The sequence below is a fragment of the Perna viridis genome, chromosome 7 (assembly GCF_037379345.1).
Source record: "Perna viridis isolate PV_CMFRI_1.1 ecotype Kerala chromosome 7, ASM3737934v1, whole genome shotgun sequence".
NCBI lineage: Eukaryota > Metazoa > Mollusca > Bivalvia > Mytilida > Mytilidae > Perna > Perna viridis.
This window is the reverse complement of record NC_142451.1, coordinates 6,169,025-6,193,493: the sequence shown is the minus strand read 5'-3', so window position 1 is coordinate 6,193,493 and position 24,469 is coordinate 6,169,025. Positions and strand designations below refer to the sequence as shown.

General features: G+C 31.1%; 1 protein-coding gene across 15 annotated transcripts in view; it reads left to right on the top strand.

Annotated features, from left to right (window-relative positions):
- The window catches only part of LOC148611094 (formin-binding protein 1 homolog), a 47,271-nt gene that overhangs the window by 9,141 nt on the left and 13,661 nt on the right, over positions 1-24,469 (top strand). For 3 of the 15 annotated variants that reach the window (XM_088591245.1, XM_088591237.1, XM_088591236.1), the window contains exons 2-12: positions 3,086-3,201; positions 3,751-3,804; positions 7,742-7,889; positions 8,305-8,367; positions 10,220-10,324; positions 12,112-12,240; positions 14,097-14,243; positions 15,385-15,603; positions 16,410-16,433; positions 17,755-17,793; positions 22,369-22,481. In XM_088591245.1, coding sequence (XP_088447371.1) covers positions 3,086-3,201; positions 3,751-3,804; positions 7,742-7,889; positions 8,305-8,367; positions 10,220-10,324; positions 12,112-12,240; positions 14,097-14,243; positions 15,385-15,603; positions 16,410-16,433; positions 17,755-17,793; positions 22,369-22,481 — 1,157 coding nt within the window. Of the gene's footprint in view, positions 1-3,085; positions 3,202-3,750; positions 3,805-7,741; positions 7,890-8,304; positions 8,368-10,219; positions 10,325-12,111; positions 12,241-14,096; positions 14,244-15,384; positions 15,604-16,409; positions 16,434-17,754; positions 17,794-19,401; positions 19,417-20,477; positions 20,493-21,011; positions 21,027-22,368; positions 22,482-24,469 lie in introns of all 15 variants that reach the window. The other 12 variants (XM_088591251.1, XM_088591249.1, XM_088591247.1 and 9 more) reach the window with 7 other exon arrangements.

Genomic DNA, 24,469 nt, shown 5'->3' with positions numbered 1-24,469 from the left:
ATACATATATTGTTCAGTAATTTGAGAACTTCTTAATTTTTGTAGATTATAGTTTTATGCTTCTTTTGAAACATGTTTTATATTCTAATGAAAATCGTGATAATGAAAATTGAGGTTGATTTCTTAATTACTGCACAAAGATATTTTGCATTGTGAATGTGTAATGTACAGGTACGTGTATGTACTTGTATTTACCATAATACTACCAAACACCATTACAATGTATATGTATGTGAAGATCTTATTTTTTTCCTATCTATTATGTACATACATGTATAACGATATTGATAGAATTAGAACATGTAATTTTGCAGTTCATGTACATGTATCAAAATATTTCCCATTTGGTCCATTATTACCAATAAATCATTTATACAATTTACCATATCATATGTTAACAGTGATATTCATTTTCCATTCATAGTCCTAACAATACTTTAATAATTTCCTGAAAATGTACATGTATACTCGGTACTTGTAGTTGTAACAGTCCTTTAAAACAAAATTTTCAGTATTCAATTTCATTTTTTAAGAATTTTTTAAAAATTCAATAAGGGTTGAAATACATGTATTATAACCCACTGACAATGAGATTGCAGAGGGCACTATATTCATGAACATGTATAAAGAAACACTATCCATCCTTTATCTTTCAATAGTTTTGACTAAACTTGTAACATACATGTACATGTACTTGGTCTGAAATCTGAAAACTTAATTATTGTTTGTTCTCTTCATTGTCCATGAAAGAAAGTTAACTGAGTCTTGGTTAAGAAACCAACTAGTACAAAAAATACAATTTATATTGGACTGTAATATAGCCATTTTGTTTAGTTCCCGCATTTCCCCGAATTTATCCTATTTTCTCTCTTCCACTCAAAAATAGGACTATTACATTATTATGTCTGGTCATGGTGTACATTTTGACATCTTAAAACATGAGGAATGTGTTTTTATTACATGGTCACTGATTAAATTATGACATTTCTCTTGACAGTTTCATGAATGAAAGTGTTATGCATGAGTTATCATGTTGAACTTAGGGGTCAAATGTGTATCTATTCCCTTGTTTACTTTAACATTTTGAATGGATGAAGCTTTTATCATATTTCTTGAACCCTAATCAGATGAAGAAAAGGCTAAGGGGCAAAAGATAGCATGCAAATTGTCTCAGATTTTAATTTGATATACTGTAAGTTTACTTTATGTATATATGTACATGTATGAGATACAAAAATTACAAAATGTTTGTTCAAGTTTTGTTTTCTCCAACTTGTACATACATTGTACCAATGTTATCCCACTTATAGAATACTGCTAAGTATTAATGTGCTGGGATTCCTATTATCTGTCATCTGGGGGCATTTGGAATTTTTATGAGGGGTAGTTTCATGTATTTATCGTATCCCACTTTCCCTTTTGGCAAGTGTAAAATTACAATTTATGAACAATTTATTTTTAAATGCTGCCATTAATTTTTTGAAATGTCAATTATGTTCATTGTACAAATTACAATCTTCAGTCAGTGTTCTTCTATAATCTACATGTACATGTACAAAGATGTTTTTATATATTTAGATTTACATGTATGCTGGTACATTAGTTGCATTACATCATATCCATTATTTTTTTTCCCATAGTAATATGCATCTGAAATAGTTATTTTTTATTTAGAGTTACTTTACAGTTGTATTACATAATTGTTAAGCAACTTCAGATTAGGTAAAACAAAAATGTCAGCTTGTTTTATTTTTGAATTGACTCACATATAGAAGCTTTCAGGCATATGAGATGTTGCATTCTTGCTCATTTTATTTTATTTATTGGCAATATACTGTACTTTTTATGGTCACAGTTTTTTAATTTGTTGTTTTACATATTTGCCAATCCGATATTTCCAGCTAGGAGAGAAAGAATAAAATTGGAATTTCAGTTTTCAAAATATTATATTAACTGCCACTGACTGCAAAAAATGCCAAGTACAAAATTGTAACATCTACTTTTAAAAATAAAGTTACTGACAATGCCTGTTTGTAGTATTATTCATTCAACAACTTGACTAAGCAAAGTCAGTGAGATAAATCGAACAAAAAATGGCTGCATTAATTTCACCACTTCAATGAAATCATGTTTAAGGGTTTTGATAGTTAAAGGAACAATTTAACACTGGCTAGAGATGATAAAGTCAAAATACTTTAAATAGGAAATACATGTATGCAAGAGAGCTCAGAAAACAAATGAGAAAATTCAGTTAAAACATAATTTGTTGTCTTCTCTTTTTTTAAGAACGGTTGTCTTTTCATAATTATTGAAATTTTATAAACAATTTTTAAATCACAGAATAACTTTAAAGGGAAATCATTGTGGAAAAAGACAGATTTCATTGTCTTATAATTACTGACATATTACCAGTTTTTAATGTATTTTTAGATTTAAAAACCATTTTGAAAGTTTAATTGTTATATGAAAAAAAAGGACAGAAAGTCTGCATACTCATTTTATTGTCCCTGAATTCTTCGTGTACTTTGTAGGTTTTTTGGTTTTTTTTTCTCGATATTTTCTTTTCACTAAGCCTTTCCATTTTGATTTTAACTTAATAGTTTAGTCAATTTTTATTTCAACCTGAATACATCATACTGTAAGGGAGGCTATAGACACAAAAAAATAGAGGAAATTAACATTGTTTAGGTATTGCACAAAGAATATATTGGACATTTAAAAAAATTGAATTAGAATTTGTGTTTATAAATGCAGGTATATACAGTAGATTAAAACCCCACTTCTAAATTATGTTAGGTTAGATAATAGAACTTAAAATTTTTTTTAGAAAAAAGTTTTTCACATGTATATGAATAGTAGATATGTATTTTTCCTATTTTATTATTATTATTATTTTTTTTTTTTCAGACCAACCCGACTTCATCCAGTCTAAAATCTGTAAACCAACAAATTAAAAAAACTGGCCTAATGTATATATTTTTTACTTGATACATGTAGGCTAACTAATATCTTGTCTTTGATTTTCATTGTCAATCTTTACTGTATACATTTAACCAATTAACATCCATTTCTGATTTTATTTCAGGATCAGTATGCAAATGTACTTGAACATACACAGAAAGGAATTGAATTTTGTGAAAAATTTGCCAGTTTTCTCAAAGAAAGATGCCATGCTGAATTAGAATATGCCAAAAGTTTAAAGTAAGTGTGTTTTACATAACTTTCATGTATGGTAGGTTTTGTCTTTACAGAACTTTCATGTTTGGTAGGTTTTGTCTTTATGAAACAAATCTGTATAATAAGTAGCCTCTGAATCTTCATTTTTTAGCCTTATTCAATTCTTCTGTACAGTGAAATTTGTCTAAAACCAGACCATGGACACTTGTGTTAACTGGCCAGTTTATTAATCCTTTTTTATCACTTTAAATGTATTTTAGCCCTGTATAAACCAAACACCTGTCTAAACTGGACAAATTTTACAGTTCAATGGTGGTTTGGTTTAAATGGGTATTACATTTGTCCTGAAATGAAAAATTAGTTGTATTCTTGCAACTGATCCTTTTTAATATCCATTCATAAAAAAAAAAACAATTTGTAGGAATATCCACGAATGTATTACATTTTAATGAAAATTCTTTATCAGTGTGGGTTTGAAATATTACAATGGTAAATACATGTCCACGCAGTATTTTCTGAAATCACAGTAATAAATTTAAATGGACAATATGGTTTTTTTTTTTCTGTTTTCAGACGTTTAGTAAAGAAATACCAACCACAGAAGAATGACCTTGAAAATTACGGACAGTATGTAATGGTTTTTTATATTTGTTTCTGTAGAAAAATATTAAAGATTCTGAAGATTGTATAAAGAAAGAAGACAAAAGCCATTTTTTTTATTCCTTGCATTTGATAATGGCCTGATGCATACATGTATATTTGTAATTTTATACTGTGTAACTACAATGTATATTGAATTTCAATTATGTCAGTCTAAATGGGAACTTTGAACTTCTATACTCACAGTTGTCAAAGAGGATTTGCAGTTCTACCACAGCACTTGTTACTCCCATAGTGGTATTCATTCAATGTGGAACCTGAAAAATTTGAAAGATCTTTTGGAGACAATCAGTTCAAGACTATTATCAGAATATAATAGCATTAAAACCTATGATTTTTCAACACTGTATACGTCTATTCCACATACTCAGTTAAAATCTTGTCTAAAAATATTATACATCGTTGTTTTCCAAAAAAGATGGTACATCTAGATACAAATATATAGTTCTTAGTAGAGATTCCTCATACTTTGTAAGAAATCATTCCAAATCATCTTTCAAATATACGAAAGAAGATGTTTACAAAATGCTGGAATTTTTAATTGACAACATATTTATCCAGTGTGGTGGACACGTTTTCATCAAACGGTCGGCATTCCAATGGGAACAAATTGTGCCCCTCTACTTGCTGACCTATTCCTTCACTCTTATGAGGCTGACTTTATTGCTGATCTGATTCGAAAGAAAGAATATCGTTTAGCTAGATCCTTTAATCTCAGTTTCCGCTATATAGATGACATATTATCTTTAAACAATCCTAATTTTTGGGATTTGATACTTCGCATCTATCCCAAAGAACCTGAGATAAAGGATACTACAGACACTGTGAAGTCAGCCTCATATCTTGACCTACACTTAGAAATCGATGGTAAAGAAAAACTATTGACCAAACTTTACAACAAAGTGATGACTTTTCATTCCAAATTGTTAACTTTTCTTTCATCTGTGGCAACATCCCTTCAACATCTGTGTATGGAGTGTTCATATCACAACTCATATGTTATGCCAGAGCTTGCCAAGACTACGCAGACTGCTTGTATCACCCTAGAATTCTAACAAATAGGCTTCTGGAACAGGGTTATGTTGCTACAACATTGAAGGCTTCACAACATAAGTTTTATGGTCGTCATCATGAACTCCATGAAAACTGATTTGTTCAATTTGTCATAATTTTCCTTTCCTCTTTCATCTACCCCAGACTTGACTTTTTATGAGCAACTCAGCGGGTGTTTCTAGAAAAGCAGAGGACACTTACCTTACCGGTGCACCTGGTCCATGCTCCCAGTTTTTAGTGGAGCCCATGTTGCTCATTTGCTTTTGTTACTTTGTATATAAGATTTTAGTTACTTTATATTTTTTGTTGTGTATGTCGGTTTTCCATGTCTGGTCTTTGTCCCTGGATTGCATTCTTTTGATTACCGCTATAACCTTTGTTCCCTTGATTACTCATTTATTATATACTGTATACTAAGGTTACATGTATAATTACTGTGTAAGTTGATTGAGGAAGACATTTTGGCAATGATTTGTTGAATGAAGTAAATGCTTACTCGGTATGTTTCATAAAGTTATCATTAATGGAGTGAATCTTATTCCTGACTTGTCCATACCATAAGTTGAGTTCCTAAAATGTTTTTAACTATAGATAACACATTTAGAAGTCTTTCTGCACCAGTCTGGCCCTGTATTCTTGACCTCAATTTTCATTACCAAAGCTTTAATACAATGTATATGAATAATAAATAAATGTATAAATATACATTTAAATGTAAACTTGATCATACAGCGAATATATTAAAATGATATAAATACATGTACATGTATTTTTCAATGTATAGGTTTTTCTTCCTGTTCTAAAGAGTGTTATATTTCCATTATTATTAAATTTCCCTGGTCTTAAAGAAAACATTTCATTTTAGGTTTGTTCTTCCTCAGTTCCTGTTACATGTATATTGAATTTCAAAATGTTACTTATTATCAAGGTTAAAAAATCTTGATCTATTTGTATCCATTTTTGACATATCAGTATGAGAAATATATCTAATCTCCATCAGGAAGGATATCATTAAAATGTGGTTTTAAAGTCAATTAATCTACAAGTATTGAGGTCATCAGATTGTTTCCTTGTTTACTTTCACTGTACAATGTACATTACTCAATCAGATTAATTTGATCAGGATTAAGTAGAGGGAGAGTACATATATTTGTACAATCCATTGGTACAATGTCATATAATGTCATATACAGAAGTATTTGCTATTTTTATAAATGTTATTTTATGGTGCATTTGTTACATTTTAAAAAAATCTGTTCCTTTTTCTATTTGGTCAAAAATCTGCAGCCAGCCCTTCAACCAACCAACTAAACATGCACTGAAACCAGCCGTAAATATGCTCTGGCTAATCAAGCCTAGTATATACCAATCATTGTCTGTCTGTCAGTCCATGTATGGTACTTTTAAAGCTTCTCTCCTCCTCCACATTTCAGTATTAGTCAAAATGCACGTGTTAAAGGGAGATAACTTTACTTGAGGGTAAAGGTTGGTTAATGTATTACATAAGGAGATAATTATTCCTTAATGTCACTCATAGTTCAAGTTATACATGTATGGTGGCATTTTTTTCAGTTATGTCAAGTTATTATTTTCTTGTAATTGAATATCTGAAACCGTAATACAGTGACTGGCATTAGTTAAATATGAAAAATGTTTTTTAAATTCTGAATACAAATTAAGAAGTGCTGTCACTTACATTTTATAGATAAAATTTGATTGTTTAACATTTCATCCACTCACTTTCTAAATGTAACTGTACAAATGTACATTGTCATTGTATGAAGTCTATGTAACATGGTTTAAGGTGTGCCCAATATCTCTAGATTATGGTGGTTGATTTCACAAAAAATATTTCAAGTGTATATTACAACTTATTTTACAAGAAATTCTGTGAAGTGAACCACATGATTTTTTAACTACTGCTAAACGGATCTATATTTCTCACCACCTAATTGGTATTAATTTGTTAAATACAGAACAATTATAATTGGTGTAGGTTCAATAAGTATCCCATGTGAAGTACTTTACCTTATAAACATGTAATCAATTTAATAAAGTCATGTTCCACTCCTTGTTCATGTTAACACTTGAATCTTAAAAGAAATAGAAACTAATTACAGGGTAGGTTAGAGTGTTTCCTGATGTCGGAAAGAAATTGGCGATTACTTTACAGTAATAAATGTTAGGAGTATGGGTTTATTCTAATGTTGGTTCATAATTCTCTTCTATTTAAGCTCACCTAGTTTTCAGTTCCATGAATGGGAAGTGTTGAATAGCCATGACCTAATAATCTGCAGTGTTTGAGATAATAATCTTTGTGCTTAGTTCCCCTCATTTTTATATGTAAAGGAAGTGTAGAAAAGGCCTGTCCTATTAATGTAAAGTGTCTTATTTTATTTGTTGTTTTTAACAGGAATTTATTCATGTACATTTCAGCATTATCCACTTCCATGTATGTTAATCCTCCACTCCTCAATTCATGTGCAGTTAATGTTCATTGTTGTATCATAAAATATTGTTCTTCTCACTGGACTATAACAATTCACTGTATCAACTGCACAGTGGACAAATCATCATTGAAATCATAATTAGAACAATTTCCTAGTCCTTTTGAATATTGAAAATTTATTATCCTCAGATATGACCTATAATGGAAAAAAAAGAAAGAAAAAAACACCCCAATAATTTTACATGCAACTTAAAAAATACATGAACAATGAACATTTACATGTATATATAATAACTTTAGAAACATGTACTTGTAGCACTTGTGTCTTATTCACACTCATGTTTTATATTTTTTTACTTTTTCTTTTCCTGATTATGTTTATTTGACTGATTTCTCATACAGGTTTTCTTGGGGCAAAGCATTCTGGGATTACCTAAAGGAACTTCATGATCTGGCAGGTCAGCATGAAGTCATTGCTGAAAACACACAGGGAAACCTGATCAAAGAAATCAATTCTTTGATATCAGATTTCAAACAAGATCGTAAAAAGGTTTGTTGGATTGAGGTTAAGGGTCACTAGAATTAGATTTATTACATTTTAACTATTGGTACATGTAATCTTGGTTGATATCACACTTTATTATTTTGTTATTTTGTGATAACTTTGAAATTCTAGAACTTAACCTAGTCTCATTTTGACTGATGTAATGAAATTTCTGTCTGAAAATAGGTTTATTGCCGTTAAAGAGATATTTATTTTAAAAAAATATTGGTATTAATCGACTTCACCTTTACATTTTGAAGGTCCATTTGTTAATATCAACTCTGTACATTGCTGCAAGTTCTGTGATGGTAATAGTTTAAGAACAAGAATGTTATAATTGAATTTAGAAGACAAAAAATCAAACATACAAAGTCTGGATTTCATAAGCTGGCTATTATTTAATTTTCTTTATTTAATATAGGAACAACAAGAAGGTGCTAAGATTCAGGATCAATTGAAAGCATCATTAGCTCAACTAGAAAAGGTATTACAGTCGACTCCACTTAATCGCATATCGCTTTATTACATATTTCGGTTATTAGCATAATTTTCTCCTGCACAAAACCATTTCCTATGATTCTATTAGGGAAAAAATCGCTTATTTGCATAGGCCTTGGAGGTGCATTTCGGTTTATTGCATAGAGAATTTTGCCTCGTCCAGGTAAAGACAGGTTTTCCCAAATTCTATTTTAAGCCTTCGGGTCATAAATATGTCAATCATATTTATTGTTGTAAAAACTAGATTATCATCAATCAGGAGGTGTTAATAATGGATTAAAAAAATCATGGACATAAAAGACAATATAAATTTCTAATTACATTAAAATAAACAAGCACCTAGGTGAACAATGATTTCTGACGACATGCCGAAGATCACCATATGATGCGGCTTGAGGTTTGGCTTGGGGTATTTTTTGTCCCTATTTAAATTCTTCTGACTACAAATGATTATCAATGTAAATTTAATTTTCTTTAATGAGCTGAACAGTTTTGAGTGAGCTTGGGTTACTAGGCATAAATATTATACGAAAATTAAAAGTCATTCATTCAGTACAATGTCTAATGAAATTCAACTACCCTAAGGTGCCCCATACTATCCACACTTTATAGGAATATATCGAGGTCAATGACGCGTATAATACACAACTATCAGTGTACAATGAACAGAGGAATAAAAACACACAGACCATTTCAAAAGCCCACAAACTGCAAACATTGATGAATATTACACTGAATCCTGGTTGAAATATGAAATATGGGATTTGCTTTCGTAGAAAGGTCAGGAAATTACTTGACTATTTATAGATGAGAAACACATGGTTTTACTTATAAATACACACAACGTAAAGAAGGTCAATAAACAAGACAAACACAATATATATTATTATTTATTGATAAAAGAACAATACAATGAGAAGGTCTATAACAATTAAATACCAGATCAGAAATGTTGCACAGTGATATCCCTGGTTGATCCACAGTATCGTCGTCTTACCTTAACTCACACTTCCGGTAAAATCGTAATTTCGGTTATAAGAATAGCCCGGTTATTTGCATAATTTTTACTGGCAAATAGGCTATGCAATTAAGCGGAATCCACTGTAATAGGATAGTTACAAAATAGGTTAGCGATTACTGAAGAATGCACAGATTTGACAGTGTGCGGAACTTATGCCACATACATGTACATTAACCCAAAGATATTATTTTATTCATTTACGATTACCTCTTGATTATCTTATTTACTATATAGATTTTCTTCATAAATTATTGCTATTTTCAACATTAATTTTCAATATTGGGATCATTGGATTGATGTTTGTGTTGTGATGTTTTAAAGGAGCAATTCCTGATGTCATTTCACTATACATTTTTTTGAAATTTATTACTCAGGGAGCATAGGATGAATCACTGCCACCTAAAAAGTTGTTATCTATGTGTTTATATCAAAATAATTCATTTCTCAAAAGACAAAGTTTCAGGATTCTTGATGGTCTATTTTGGCCATTTTGAGAACCTTGTGATGTATCACTTATCCATCATATACTTAAATAACTTATCAGTGATACATTGCCAAAGGAGTGGTCATTTTTAAGCAACTGCCATTATTGGGTATATGCATGTATATTTAAGATCCCTTGTCCTTTTGACCATATTTTGTAAGTAGAAATTAAAAGATTTCTGCAATAATGTTTACATAGGTTTTGCATGTAGCAAAACCAGCTTAGGATAAAAATATATTGGAGATAACTCCAATGTGTCGTGGTTGAAGATATTGCTCAAAATTTAGAGTAACAATCGGTTCATTAAAGTTATTGGTATTTGTAATATTTTAGAGAGAAAAACAATATGAGAAAGCTTTTAAAGAAGCAGAAAAGGCCACTGATGCCTACAGAAGGGCAGATGCAGATATAAACCTCTCAAGAGCAGAGGTTGAAAAGGTTTGTTGTACCACTTAGTGATAGAAACATTGTACTATATAATTATAGTCCTTATATTCAGCATTATGGAATTGTTAAGTATGTGTGCATGTGCGTGTTTATTTTAAACCAGTGTTATCTTTTCATGGATCGTTATGGTGTATCCATTTGCACCATGAAAACTGATTTATTCAATGGGTCATAGTTTTCCTTTCCTCGTTTGTCTACCCCGCACTTGACTTCTTATGAGCAACTCGGCGGGTGTTTATAGAAAAGCAGAGGATGCTTACCCTGCAGGTGCACCTGGTCCATGCTGCCAGTTTTTAGTGGAGTCCGAGTTTCTCATTTGCTTTTGTTATTTTTGTATGTATGATTTTAGTTACTTTATGTTCTTTGTTGTGTATGTCTGTTTTCCATGTGTGGTCTTTGTCTCTGGATCACTTTCTTTTGATTACCGCTATAACTTTTGTTCCCTTGATTACTCTTTCATATTTATAGATAGGTATTTAGATACTTACTATTCATAGTGCAACTTAGAAAAATCACAATAATTATAGATATGATTATATTATCAACACATTGAAATATGCAAATTTTACCAACCAGCTTTTTGAAGCTTATGATTCACTGGCTTTTTAACATATTTATACATAACAATAATAATAGAAGAATGATTTAGAAAGAGTGAACAACCAAAATATTATTACAGTTGCTGAAGAATGCCTAGATTTAACAAGTTAATTCTTAATGCTATCTTGGCACGAGTGATTATATTCAGGATTATCAATGATTATCCCATTTATAGCATAGATTTAACATGTTAATTCTTAATGCTATCTTGGCACGAGTGATTATATTCAGGATTATCAATGATTGTCCCATTTATAGTATAGATTTAACAAGTTAATTCTTAATGCTATTTTGGCACGAGTGATTATATTCAGTATTATCAATGATTATCCCATTTATAGTATAGATTTTTTCCATAATTCATGGGTATTTTCAACATAGATTAAAAATTTTGTGATCTGTGAATTGATTTTTTGGCAGGAGAAAGTCAGAGAGTGAATTACCAGGGGTGATTCTACTTTATGATTTAGGACCTTTTAGTGGCTCCAAAAATTTCCAAAGATCGGGACAAAAATTTTTAAATTGCTATTTCCGGAAATAACCCCTTGCCTACTTTTATTATTATATTATCTAGTCTGATGTCACTGAAACATTTATATAACAGATCTTGAACACAGCAAATAGCAATCTTTTATTATCAATGATTAAACTTACAATGATCTACAATAAAACAATATGGGTCTCAAGTGGAGACAAATAGATAAGATTAGACAAGATCAGTAATGAATATTTTATTTCAGTTGATCACAAAAGTTATCATTTGTTTAATTATTCCTAGTCTTACCAATATTATTCTTTCGTGTTAAAAGATTCCCAATTTGATGTGAAAGGGACCTATTTGAAAATTGCTGGAATCATCTTTCATTACTGAATTATTGATTTGTTTACGCTGGGAACATTCAGTAAATCACTCTATCTATATAATACATTCAAAAAACAATTATTTGGAAGCCATTAGTTACTGTTTATACTTGTACATAGATATGAGTTAACTGGAATCGTTACATACATGATATCAGTAATGTGTATAGGGTAGCAAAAAATTGTAGGATATGTTTCCATACATAAGCATCATTGGCTTAGAAAAAGGCAAAAATTATGGAATGGGGTATAACTAAAAATCACAAACATTGCATGCAAATAACTTTTAAAACCTTTTTCACTGCGTTATTATACAGCATCGAAATAACATGATGTTGAAGAATCAGCAGAGTGATGATTGTAAAAATGAATATGCCTCTCAACTACAACAAACTAATCAACACCAACGTGATCATTACCACACAGCGATGCCTCAAGTATTTCAAGTAAGTCTATAGAATTCCTCGTCACCTGTGACAAGTGGGATTAATCCAAGGGATTTTAGTTGTGGGTTCTTTACTTGTCAAATTGTTCATGGAAAGTAGAAAATTTCTAGTATCTGGGAATTCTTGAGATCTTATGTTGATCAATTCTTATCAATGAGATAAGTTCATAATCAAACATTGAGGCTATATGTACAATCAAACCTCGTTAAGTCCAGGGGACCATGCAAAAATGCTCGAGTTATCCGGGGTTTGAGTAATCATAGGTCGAGCATTACCCGGAAATAATTTGGTCGATGATTGTTTCTGCATGTACTTCACTTAACACGGTACTTCATAACGTTTTGCGTTTCACATCGGAAGATATTTTTCTATGTTTTATATCATGTTTGAAATACTAAATGGCACCAAGTGTTATAGTGAAATTTCCTATTTATTTTTTCAACATCTAATACATCATAAGTTCATAACATGCTGCTTTGTATAACCCACAATCGTCAGTATCGTCAAACCATGTGCTCTACATTACAACGATATCAATTTCAGATTTACTAGCGAAACAAATGTCGTCATTGAAATACACGTACCATCGTCTGTTTGATATTTAATTAAAAAGTCAGTTTCCATTACAATTCATCTGTATTTTTTAAACATTTGTATCAAAATATTAAATTATCTGATATCATTGTAAGTGTGAATTCCAACATGTAATAAATGAAATTTGTTTCTATTTACTACACACGCAATTCTGGATCAATTAAATACACAAATTAAGCCATAGAAAGTGTCAAAAATCAATTTCAAAAGTTGTTAAAACACACTTCAATCATGGTTTGCAATAAAGCAATCAGTTTTCTGACTAATTCATTGACTTCGAGACATCAGGGTTAATTAACCTCGAAGTCCTATCGAAGGGACTGATTGATTACCTTTAGTTATCCAAGGTTTCGATTCATCTGAGTTCGAGTCCTCTGAGGTAAAATTGCATTGGAGTAAGGGGAGTTTTGCTGTGACTTTGTAATTAGTTCGATATTTCAAGTATAGCAAATTCAACAAATATTCTTTATCTTGCAGAAATGTAACACTAAGAATGATGTAGAAACATTCTTGTCCTATTAATAGGAAAAGCGTGATGCTACCATCCATTTATTCAGCATTCTTTCCACAACACTGAATTTCAACTTGGTTCTCAGTTTTCTGATGGTGTCTCATTACTATTTTTTATTGCCTTATCAATAAAATACAAACTTAGATGCACTTTCACGTTTTTCAGGGCAAGCAAATGGTTTTTATGAAAAATTGCCTGAGAACTAAGAAATTAACATTGGAAGGACTTAGCAGGGTTTTTCTACCTTTTTTGTTTCAAATAAGGCCCCAGCCTTTATCAATTGCGAAAAAATTAACAAATAAGACATTTTACTATTTTGAGATATAACAATGCTGTTTTTACTTTGGGTACCTTTTATTTTACAACAGATGGAAGATAAAGGTTAAAGAAGTTCTGAAATAATTATTGCAAACCGACTGACGTAAAAAGTTGTCAGTTGGAAATAGATGCCTTTCTTTCCCCTATCTTAAAATTGCTATTGTTTAACTGTGACAATAACAATTTGCCAACTCATCAGTTAAGTTTAACTTTCGTTCTACGGACAAACAAATTAATTTATAACTTTTATATTCCTTGTTTTAGTTGGCAAATTCATGATAAGTTTTGGGAAAAAAGACAAGTTTTTTTCATTGGGAATAGGGCCGATAATCGCAATAAAACAAAGGTAAAAAAAAGTCCTAAAATTTGCTCTTTTCTGGTTGTTTGGAGTATCTTGCTTGATGCAAACATTTACCTTGTTTTCTTTTTTCAGAAATTACAGTCACTAGATGAAAATAGAATTAACAAATTAAAAAGTTTTGTGAAACAAAGTGCTGATATAGAGAGGAATGTTATTCCAATTATAAATACTTGTATTGATGGAATGGTGAAAGCATCAGATTCAGTTTTATCTACAGAGGTAGGTTTTACAGGTTATGTACTTGTCTGTTGTACATTTTGTTTATTTGAAGTAACCTCTATGCCTGTGGAGTACATTTGAAAAAAATCTGCTTTGCTGATTATTAAGTGAGCACCACACTAAATAATCAGCAAAGCAGGTTTTTTTTTACCATATTCCTTCAAACTTTGGTGAATGGTCATTAAAGTGTTGGAGGAAGAAATAATGAGCCTCTTATATTATTAATCTGCTAAAAATCTGTAAAATTCCTGTAATAAGTATTTTATTTACAAATAAAACTGTAATTACATGATTTATGTAATATTGACAGAAATATGATGCATGTCACAGATATAAACGTGTACATAAAACAAAATACAGCACTTGGAAATAACAAACACTCTGGATAAAATTAAAGTCAGGGTAGACTTAAAAGAAAAGAAAAACTGTGACATGTTGGAACAAATCAGTTCTAATGGTGCAGTTGCATACACTGTAATGGTCCACGATTTTATGATGACGACCATAAAACTTCTGTAATGATGACTTCAATCTTGTAAATTTAGAGAGGTTGTATGCAAAATGCTGGTAAGGTACTAGGTAGAAATGGGAAGACTTGCTGATAGTGCTGTCTATTGCTGTTCATTTCCTCATGTCCTCTTATAATGTCCTGTTATGGAAATCAACTACAGTGATTTATAAATAGTATTTAGTTATTTGGAAGTTGGATCCAAATAAATAAATCTGCACTGATACATGTTTTTAAGCCTCTCAACATGAAATATATATAAATATCTTGATTGAAAAGTTGATAAAATTTTATATAATCCAGTGGACTTGAATATAACATATAACAAAACTGTTTTTGGCAGAGAATACTGACAGGTTTTACAAATTTCTTGGCTTTGGTAACTGCATGACAACATTGATCATGAAACTTAACTGACATAAAAGGGAGCGTCAAAAACACTTTTAAAAAGTTCGTTTCTATGACAATAAACATGCATTGTGCACTGATATCATTACAATGGGCATTCTTTTGTTATTAAGAAAACTAGGAAATATAAAAAGGTTCAAAAATTAAGTTTTCCATAAATTTTTACAAAGATTTACAATGTTATACTATACATTTTCTATATTGTTTCATTTATTCTATTTTTAGGACTCCAAGGCCGTAGTAGACAAATATAAATCGGGTTTTCCCGTTCCTGCAGATATTAATTTTAATGACTTAAGTAATAATTCTCTTCCTGATGGACAAAATAGTAATACTTTAACTCCAAATAAACAAATTCTTGAAAAAGGAAGTGTTCGGCAAACGGTCAGTGGCGGAAAATCAAAGAAAAGATCTGGTATCCTAGGCTTATTTAGCTCATCAAAGGTAAGTTTCAAAAACAGAAACACAGTCACTTATCACATGACTTACATAGATGTTTTCATTTCTCATGACTCAACAGAACTTGGTACATTACTCTTACTGTCATATCATGCTTCATAAAAGTGAAGCAATTTTTGCTTTTCTGTACCTAATTTGAAAACCCATTTCTGCTTAGTCATGAAAAACTACTAAATGTAAATTCAAAGATGCCAGTGATTTTGTTACCTGGGATTTGCCTCTGAAAGAAATGCATTTCCATTATAATTTTTTTTCTTATTTTACCTCCCAAAACAGACTGGAGGGGAGGGGTTTCTATTGAAGAAAACAGGGAACAGGGCACTGGTAACAAAGCCACTGTTGTTTTCCCTTCTATGTTGCATCATGGTGGATGTTAATATCATGTTTATATATCTATAGTAGCAGTTACGGCTGAATGAATTACTACATGCATATGGTATTCTATGATATGCATTATGATATATATTATTGAACTTTTTGTCAATTCTGCTTTGTGACGCTACATTTTCATGGTAGTAGGTGGTGCTTTTTGCCATTAGAAATTGAACTTGCCTGGCATATTTGTCATCTTTATTTTTATGACAGTTTTCACTTTAAATAAGTGTGACGTGAATTTTCCTTTGGACTTTTTTATAGACCTGTTTAGTACATAGATGTGATTTTCATTTACTATCAAATTAAATTCTGAATTTTAATTAATCATGTATTTTATGTCATAAAAAGAAAAGATTTAAAAATGTTGATAAGTATTTTAAAGTCAGTTTTATATTTTCGTGTATTTATTTTTTTAGCATATGAAATATCATATACATCAGGTAACTCACCAAGTAATAAACATTTTTCCCATTAAGTAGCACTCCAGCTAAGGATCATGCAAAATGTGATTCATGGGTAAAAAGCCTACATAATTTAATTTTTGATATTTTGTTTGAAATGTCATAGTAAACAGAAATTAACATGTGGTTTTTCATATAACCCGTGCTCTTAGGAGATAAAAATTATATAGAATGCACTGTAGATTTCAAAATTAAGGGAGATAAATCTGTAAATGGTGCTAAAATACAATAGAATCTACTGGATTTTCAATGTGGATTAACTCCTTAGAGCAGGCAGATTTGAATGAATAATTACACATTTCATAGTATAGACCCATAAAACAACTTTTACAAAAATAAAAATATGTAGCCTTTTTTTGGGTGTAACACATTTTTCAGGTTTTGCCTGATTTTTACAAAGACAGCTACTAAAATACTTAACCATGAAAGTGAAGCTTGGCTGTGTTAATTCAGAAACTTTACTCAAAAAGTCGTAAGTGTTTACCACATTTTGTGAAATAGATAACTAACTGAAAGACTACAAATTAAAACCAATAAACATTTCAATTTTATGGATAGAGGGTTGTTATATCAACAAATTTTATTACATTTTCCTAGGAGAAACATATTAACAATAACAATATTTTCCTATTTAAGAGTAAATGGGTAGGAATATGTGGTGGAATGGTTTAACTGCTAAACACCTTAATTGGCTTTTGTTGACAAAGAGAATCACAACATGAAGTTCATTGGTGTAAAATTTTTATTTTAGATATAGGGAAAAGTAAATTAGTTTCGGGGAAAATGGTTGGTCTACAAGTTTGAGAAATTTCCATTGAAAAATTATTTTGTTTCCATGGAATTCTTTATTTTGTTATTAATTAGAGAATCTAAAAATAAGAAATTTACTGTGAACTCTTGATAGACTTTATTTACATTCAATATCTGCTTCCCTGTCATTCCTTGTATTTCATTGAAGTGTTACCTTGATAATTGAGCAATGGATCAGTGGAATTCTGGGATAGCTATTGTTTTCCTGATTGGTCAAGATGTATTTATAAGTAGGATAACATGGTTTACTAGGTCCATTGTGTTAAACATATATAAAACTAATTGTAAATGAAATTAAAACTTTCAAAGGAGTGCATTCAGCCTGAGTGAATACATCTAATTTATTTTAGTATTGATAAGGAAAAATTTTTTTATAGACATTATATTTTGATAAAACTCAAAGGTTTCAATTCTCATTAAAATGATCTAAATATGAAATCAGTATAACATAAGTGTTTTTTGTTGGAGTAAATGTGAAAAACTTTTGCAGGGATCCTACTCTAGATCTAAAAGTTTACGCTTCCGACGGGTATGAAAACATTCTTCAATGAATATTTTGCTTGCTTTCAACTTCCAATTTCCTGCTTCTACAGTTGGAAAACTTGAGATTCAAATATGTTTTTTTTTTTAATTGTTTTGAGGTTTTAAGTTGATGTTAAATATTTAACCATGAGCAGGTATGGAATCTTTTTCTTAATATTTTTGAATGTATCATACAAAATTTAAACCTGAGGTATCTTGCAGCATATTAGTTAATTTGTTTGTTTGTTTGTTGGGGTTTAACGTCCGAGCAGCAATATTTCAGCTATATTCAGACGATGAACATGAAATTGATGATAAAATGAACATGAAATGATGATGAAAAAGGGATGGGACACAAGGACAATGGGGTCGACAAATTTTGATTGCCACTGGAAATAGGGAGAGGTGGGTAGGGTCGGGCAATTTAGCCTCCAGTGTCGGAGCCCTATGGTTCCTACTCCGGGAGAATACCAAAGTAGGGTTCTTTAACGTGCGAGGAACGTGGCATCTTTCCCAACACGGTGCACCACTATGGTTTGCAGTCAGGTTTTCCGTATTATAGCCTTACAACCCCAGCATGTAACACGTCAGGAGTACCCCATTCCACCACCTGGGGCACACATCCCAGTTGTTCTGTGGGCAAAGCGCCCTAGCCCCGGCTAGGGTTCTGAGCACTATTTAGTCGCCTTTTACGACAAGCTTAGAGCTGCTGCAGGCCTATTCTTTAAACACCCGGACCTGCACGGGGATTAGTTAATTTGAATCATTTGACTAATTAATACACCATCAACAGTTAGCTTACAGAATTAGGCTTTTATATCTAGCTTACATGCTTAAAAAGATATGCAAAACTTATAGTTTTTGCTCTGTACCATTCCATGAATTGCAAACAGCATCCAATTCTTTTGTTGTAGAATTGGTAAAACCCAAAAATGTAAGATTTTTTCTTTTTATTTATGGTTGTAAGTGGTTTAAACAAAAACCTTGGATTGTTTTTGTTTTTGTTTGTGTTTTTTTTTTTTGTTTTTTTTTTTTTTTTTGGGGGGGGGGGGGTTTTGTATGGGATAACTACATTCAACTCTGATCTAATTGTTATGGCTGTTGATATAAATTTGACTTGAGGTAAAACCTTAATTCATAACTTTATATATATTAGATATTAGAAAATTTTCTTTGCCTACCAGCATATGACATTAACATGTTAAAAACCTTCAATACTGCAAAAATATTTATTTTAAAAGTTATCTATTTTTATGGTGGAAATATTTTTTACTGGTATACTACCACACAAATTTTGCAGTTATATAATGCTGTGGTTATTTCTTTACTGACTACAACATGGATTAACTTGAGTCTTGATTTCTTTTGGTTCTTTAATTTACAGAATCAAACCATGTGTTTTAATATTTTTAAAAATTTGGACCATGAAAGATTGATTTCTAATTATATTATGTATAGCATTTTATCGTACATGGAAATGTGACAGTTGAAGTCGATTGTTGATTTGTTCGTAGAATTTGTGATATTTAGTGTTAGGAAAAATTATTATGTGAACCATACTGAACTTGTTGTAGAGATTGTTATGTCGTAGCATTTTTATCTTCCTGTATTTCAGACGAATGTAACACGAGTAAGTTATATATTGCAGGGTAGAATGTCTTGTTACCCATTGCAACAACATCTTATTTGTCTAACTAACTCACTAGACTCATTTAACACATTGTTGAAGTTTGTTCAAGAAAAAAAAAAGTTGGGGGAACCATCTTGAAATGGCATCTTTTGGTCTATTGAAGTCAGAGATTGGTCTTATTAAATCTGTTCTGGACTTAATGTGATCTTATATGTCATTTCAGATGACTGAGACACTTGAATGTTATTCATGAGATGTTATTTTGTTTTTCAGTTTATTGGTTTAATAAGCCAATTATGGCTATTGTATAGAACATATTATGGAACTAAATTTTTTTTAAAATTAAAATGTTTCTTGAGCAAACTCATGGTAAACTTGATGGTGACACAAATCGGTAGTATAGAAGGGGTTCATGGGTTTTTGGTATATATACAGTTTAGGTTTAGGGCAGTCATTTCCTGACAAAGCAATACTTACTGTTATATTGTTATTTATGCTTTTACCATGTGATTCTCATAGAAGTTTTACACACCAAGCCTTTACCATGTGATTTATTTATTCATAAGATCATGTGACTTCAATATTTATTACAGTTCAGCCCTGCTTAAATCACTGTATTTATTTTGCCTTTATGTTGAGATGTGCTTTAGGTAGAGTTTGTTGTCTTTTCTTATTTATATTCATTACTTTGTATGCATGTAGGATCATTTATCCAACTTTTCTGGAGCATTGTTGTGAAATGACATGTTACTTAAATGTTAAGTAGATATTTCCTAGTTCTTTATATCTGAGATGAAATGATATGCCAGATGCTTTTAAGAGATTTTCTGTATTATACTGAATGTGGTCATAAATATTGTACAAAGCTTTTCGTCTTTGTCATCATGATTATCCATCTTCGAGCATGGTTCATCTTTTCATCTATTTATAGTTCATTGAATGTAGGAGTTTCCATGTCTAATTATAGTAACTTTCATCTGCATCATATGGCATCTTATATCAATTCAAAGTGTTATTGTGTACGTAAGCATAGTATTGATCTGTTTCCATGCATATGACAGATAATTGGATTGTTGGTATGTATGGGCATGATATGATTTTCCTTCCTTTGATGAATTACCTGCTCTTGATTATCAGTTATTCCCCTTGTTTTTTATGTTGTAATGATTTATTTTTATTTGGGTTTATGTTTATGTAGGCTTGAAGTTGCCAATGTTTGTTTGTATTTAAGGTACTTTGAATTCACTGAAAACATTTAAAGATATCATAGTTCCAATAAAAATATTTAGACTGAAAACAATGAACATTATTAATGAGTGTAGCAGAATGCCTGTCGAAATGATTTTTAGAAATTCTATTTTGAAAAGACAAAATATGTTTTGAATCAACAAACATACATGTATGTCTACATGTATTTCATCACATTTTCAGATAATAAACCGAAACTGATTTGAAGTAGCTTCATTATATCAAACATTGAGTCCAGTTTTACCCTTCCGAAGCAATTGCAACTTTCAAATTTGGGTGCTGCAACCATATGTCCAAAATAAAATTCCCTGCTTGATTCATTCTAATGTATTTGATATCGTTTAAAGATGAAAACACAAAGAGTAAGTAGACAGCACGTACATTGCATGATCTGTGTACTGTTTTTATGTTGTAAATTTTACATAGTGTTAGAAGAGAAATTATAGCATGGTTAACTATAATGTTCAATGAGAGTTTCAAAGTATGTTGATATGGAAGAGTTAAAACCCTGAGTATGGTAAAAAGGATGACGCAACGGTTTTCTTACCACTTAGGTGTTAGTGTCTGATGGTTTATGAATATTCATCATATAGAACTAAGTTTCTGTGTTCACTAGTCTTGTTATATGTAACTTGATATGACAAACTAGATCGTATTCTCACGTAGGCAAATTTGCATTAAAGTCACTTTGTTTTTATGAAGACCTGTTCATGAAGTCGGCTAGTTATTTAAATCTTAATTTTAACCTTGAAGATGGCTATTTTTTTTTTTTTTTTTTTTTTTTTATTTTTTTATTTTTTTTTTTTTTTGGTTTTTTGGTTTTTTGGTTTTTTTTGTTATACAACAGAAAAAAATTGTCATATATTGGTATGGTCCTGTTGTCATAGATACTGGGTTTTTGTGCAGTTACTTTGGATGTAGTTGACCCATTGTTGTTTTTGTTGCAATTTTCAATTAGATTTCAGGTATCTCTTACAGTTTTTGAGTTATAAGAGGTCTAAGGGGCCACACCCCAAATCTTTTTTTTATTGTGTCCATTATGAATTACAAATGTGTCAGAAACTAATATTGTGTCCACACTTGCCCCAACTGTTCAGTTTTGTTTTGTTTTGTTTTGTTTTTTGTTTTTGTTTTTTTTTGTTTTGTATTTTTACTTTCAAAAAGTGACCTTTATATACAGGTTTGAGTGTATATGGATATTTGTGCACCTAAATTTTGTTAAGATTACTTTATTTAATTGAAGTTTCTTCAGTTTTGCATATTTTGTATTTTGATCCAAAAAAAATTTAAATTTCTAATGTATTTTGAGCCAAAAAAAAACATGTTGCATTTTAAAGAGTTGAATGAAAATTTAGCCTGCTTTCCTACCATTTGGGAAATCTGGAGTTATCTCCCATGATTTTGGAGAATTTTCTTTGATTACTCAAGTTTCTTTTGGATATAGGACTTAAAACTTGTTTTATTTGTTTAGAGTGTATACTATACAAATAGTCTGATTACCCTTGAATAGAAAACTACATAACTATGATATTGACTAAACTAACTTGTATCTGGACCTGGGATTAATCTGTATTTGATAAAGAATTAATTTCCTATTGTCTTTACAAGATACCTACTTCAAAGAGTAGATAAATCTACTAAAGGGAGATAAATCCAGTAAGTGGCAAGTAGGGAATCCTCTGGATTTTTTTTTTTTTTCAACAGGGGGATGACCAGAAAGAAGATTTCAGTGATTTGCCTCCAAGTCAACGACGGAAACAGTTAATAAAAAAGATTGACTCAATAAAGAAAGAAGTGGCTAGAGAAACAGCTGAAAGGTTAAATGACATTTATATATATGTGTACTCCTTATTAGATGGGGGCTGTACTAGGTCACTCTGTCCATTTGGTCAAAAGACCATTTATTCATCAAACCGTTTTGTCACATGTTTCTCAGCTTCTACTTGGTCAATTATTTGATTATTACTAATTTGGATAAAATTGTCCTTTAATGAATTTCTGTTTATTATTCAGTGAAATGAAATTATTTAAATACCATGAACCACAATCCATAAATTGGATAAATAAAGTTCTTATGGATGCCGTGGAGGACTACACAAAAACTCTCCATTCAAATATGGTCCTTCCAGTCACGTCGTTACCGTAGATTTGTCCATCATCAAAAACGAATCTCTGCATAATTTCCTTTCTAAAGGTCCCAAGTACGGTGAACCACGCTCCATAATTTGGAATTATAACTTTAAAGTTCTTATGGATGCTGTGGAGGACTACACAAGAAAATGGATGAAACGAGAACAAGAAGACATTGATTCTCTGTCAGAGGGGTTGAAGGCTGTGAGGTCTTTAATTTTGCAACAAATGAAAGTTTTAAGTAGATCAATGAGTGCCAATGCTACATCAGTTTTCAAAGACCCCGATGTAGCAAAAACATTTTTTACTATACATGACAAATATGTTGTCGTACCAGCAGACAAAGCCCAAAACAACATTGTTTTTGTCTGCAAAACATTTCACTTTCATTGTTTATTATCAGAGGTAGACGTAGAAAATAATAGCAGTGATAAGGCTTATACTGCTACCACACTCTTCAAAGAAGAGATTGTGGAAAACTATAAATCTGTGCTATCCTCTTTTGGTCTCTTTACCAAGAACGATGATTGTGATTTACTGTCTATGTACTGGATTCCTTAACTCCACAAGAATCCATACAAACAGCGTTACTTAGCTGGATCTGCAAAATGCACCACCAAATCTCTTCAAAACTTTTCACTTCTATACTCGAAGAGAGTCTGCAGTCCTACCACAACACTTGTTACTCCCGTAGTGGTATTAATTCAATGTGGATCCTGAAAAATTCGAAAGATCTTTTGGAGTAAATCAGTTCAAGACTATTATCAGAATATAATAGCATTAAAACCTATGATTTTTCAACACTGTATACTTCTATTCCCCATACTCATTTGAAATCCTGACTTAAAAACATTATATATTGTTGTTTTTCAATAAAAGATGGTACACGTAGATACAAATATATATAGTTCTTGGTAGAGATTCCTCATACTTTGTAAGATATTATTCCAAATCATCCTTCAAATATACAGAATACGATGTTTACAAAATGCTGGAATTTTTAATCGACAACATATTTTTAACAGTCTGCATTCCAATGGGAACAAATTGTGCTCCTCTACTTGCTGACCTTTTCCTTCACTCTTAGGAGGCCGACTTTATAGCTGATCTGATCTGAAAGAAAGAATATTGTTTAGGTAGATCCTTTAATCTCAGTTTCTGCTATATTGATGGGGTATTATCTTTAAACAATCCTAATTTTGGGGATTTGATATATTGCATCTATCCCCAAAGAACTTGAGATAAAGGATACTACACTGTGAAGTCAGCCTCATATCTTGACCTACACTTAGAAATCGACACTAAAGGAAAACTATTGGCCAAACTTTACAACAAACGTGATGACTTTTCATTCAGAATTGTCAACTTCCCTTTCATCTGTGGCAACATCCCTTCAGCACCTGCATATGGAGTGTTCATATCACAACTCATACGTTATGCCAGAGCTTGCCAAAACTACACGACTTTTTGTATCACGCTAGAATTCTAACAAATAGGCTTTTGGAACAGGGTTATGTTGCTACAAGATTGAAGTCATCACTACAGAAGTTTTATGGTCATCATCATGAACTCATGAATCATTACGGTGTGTCCTTCTGCACTATGAAAACTGATTTGTTCAACGTGTCATAGTTTTCCTTCTAGAAAAGCAGAGGACGCTTACCCTACCGGTGCA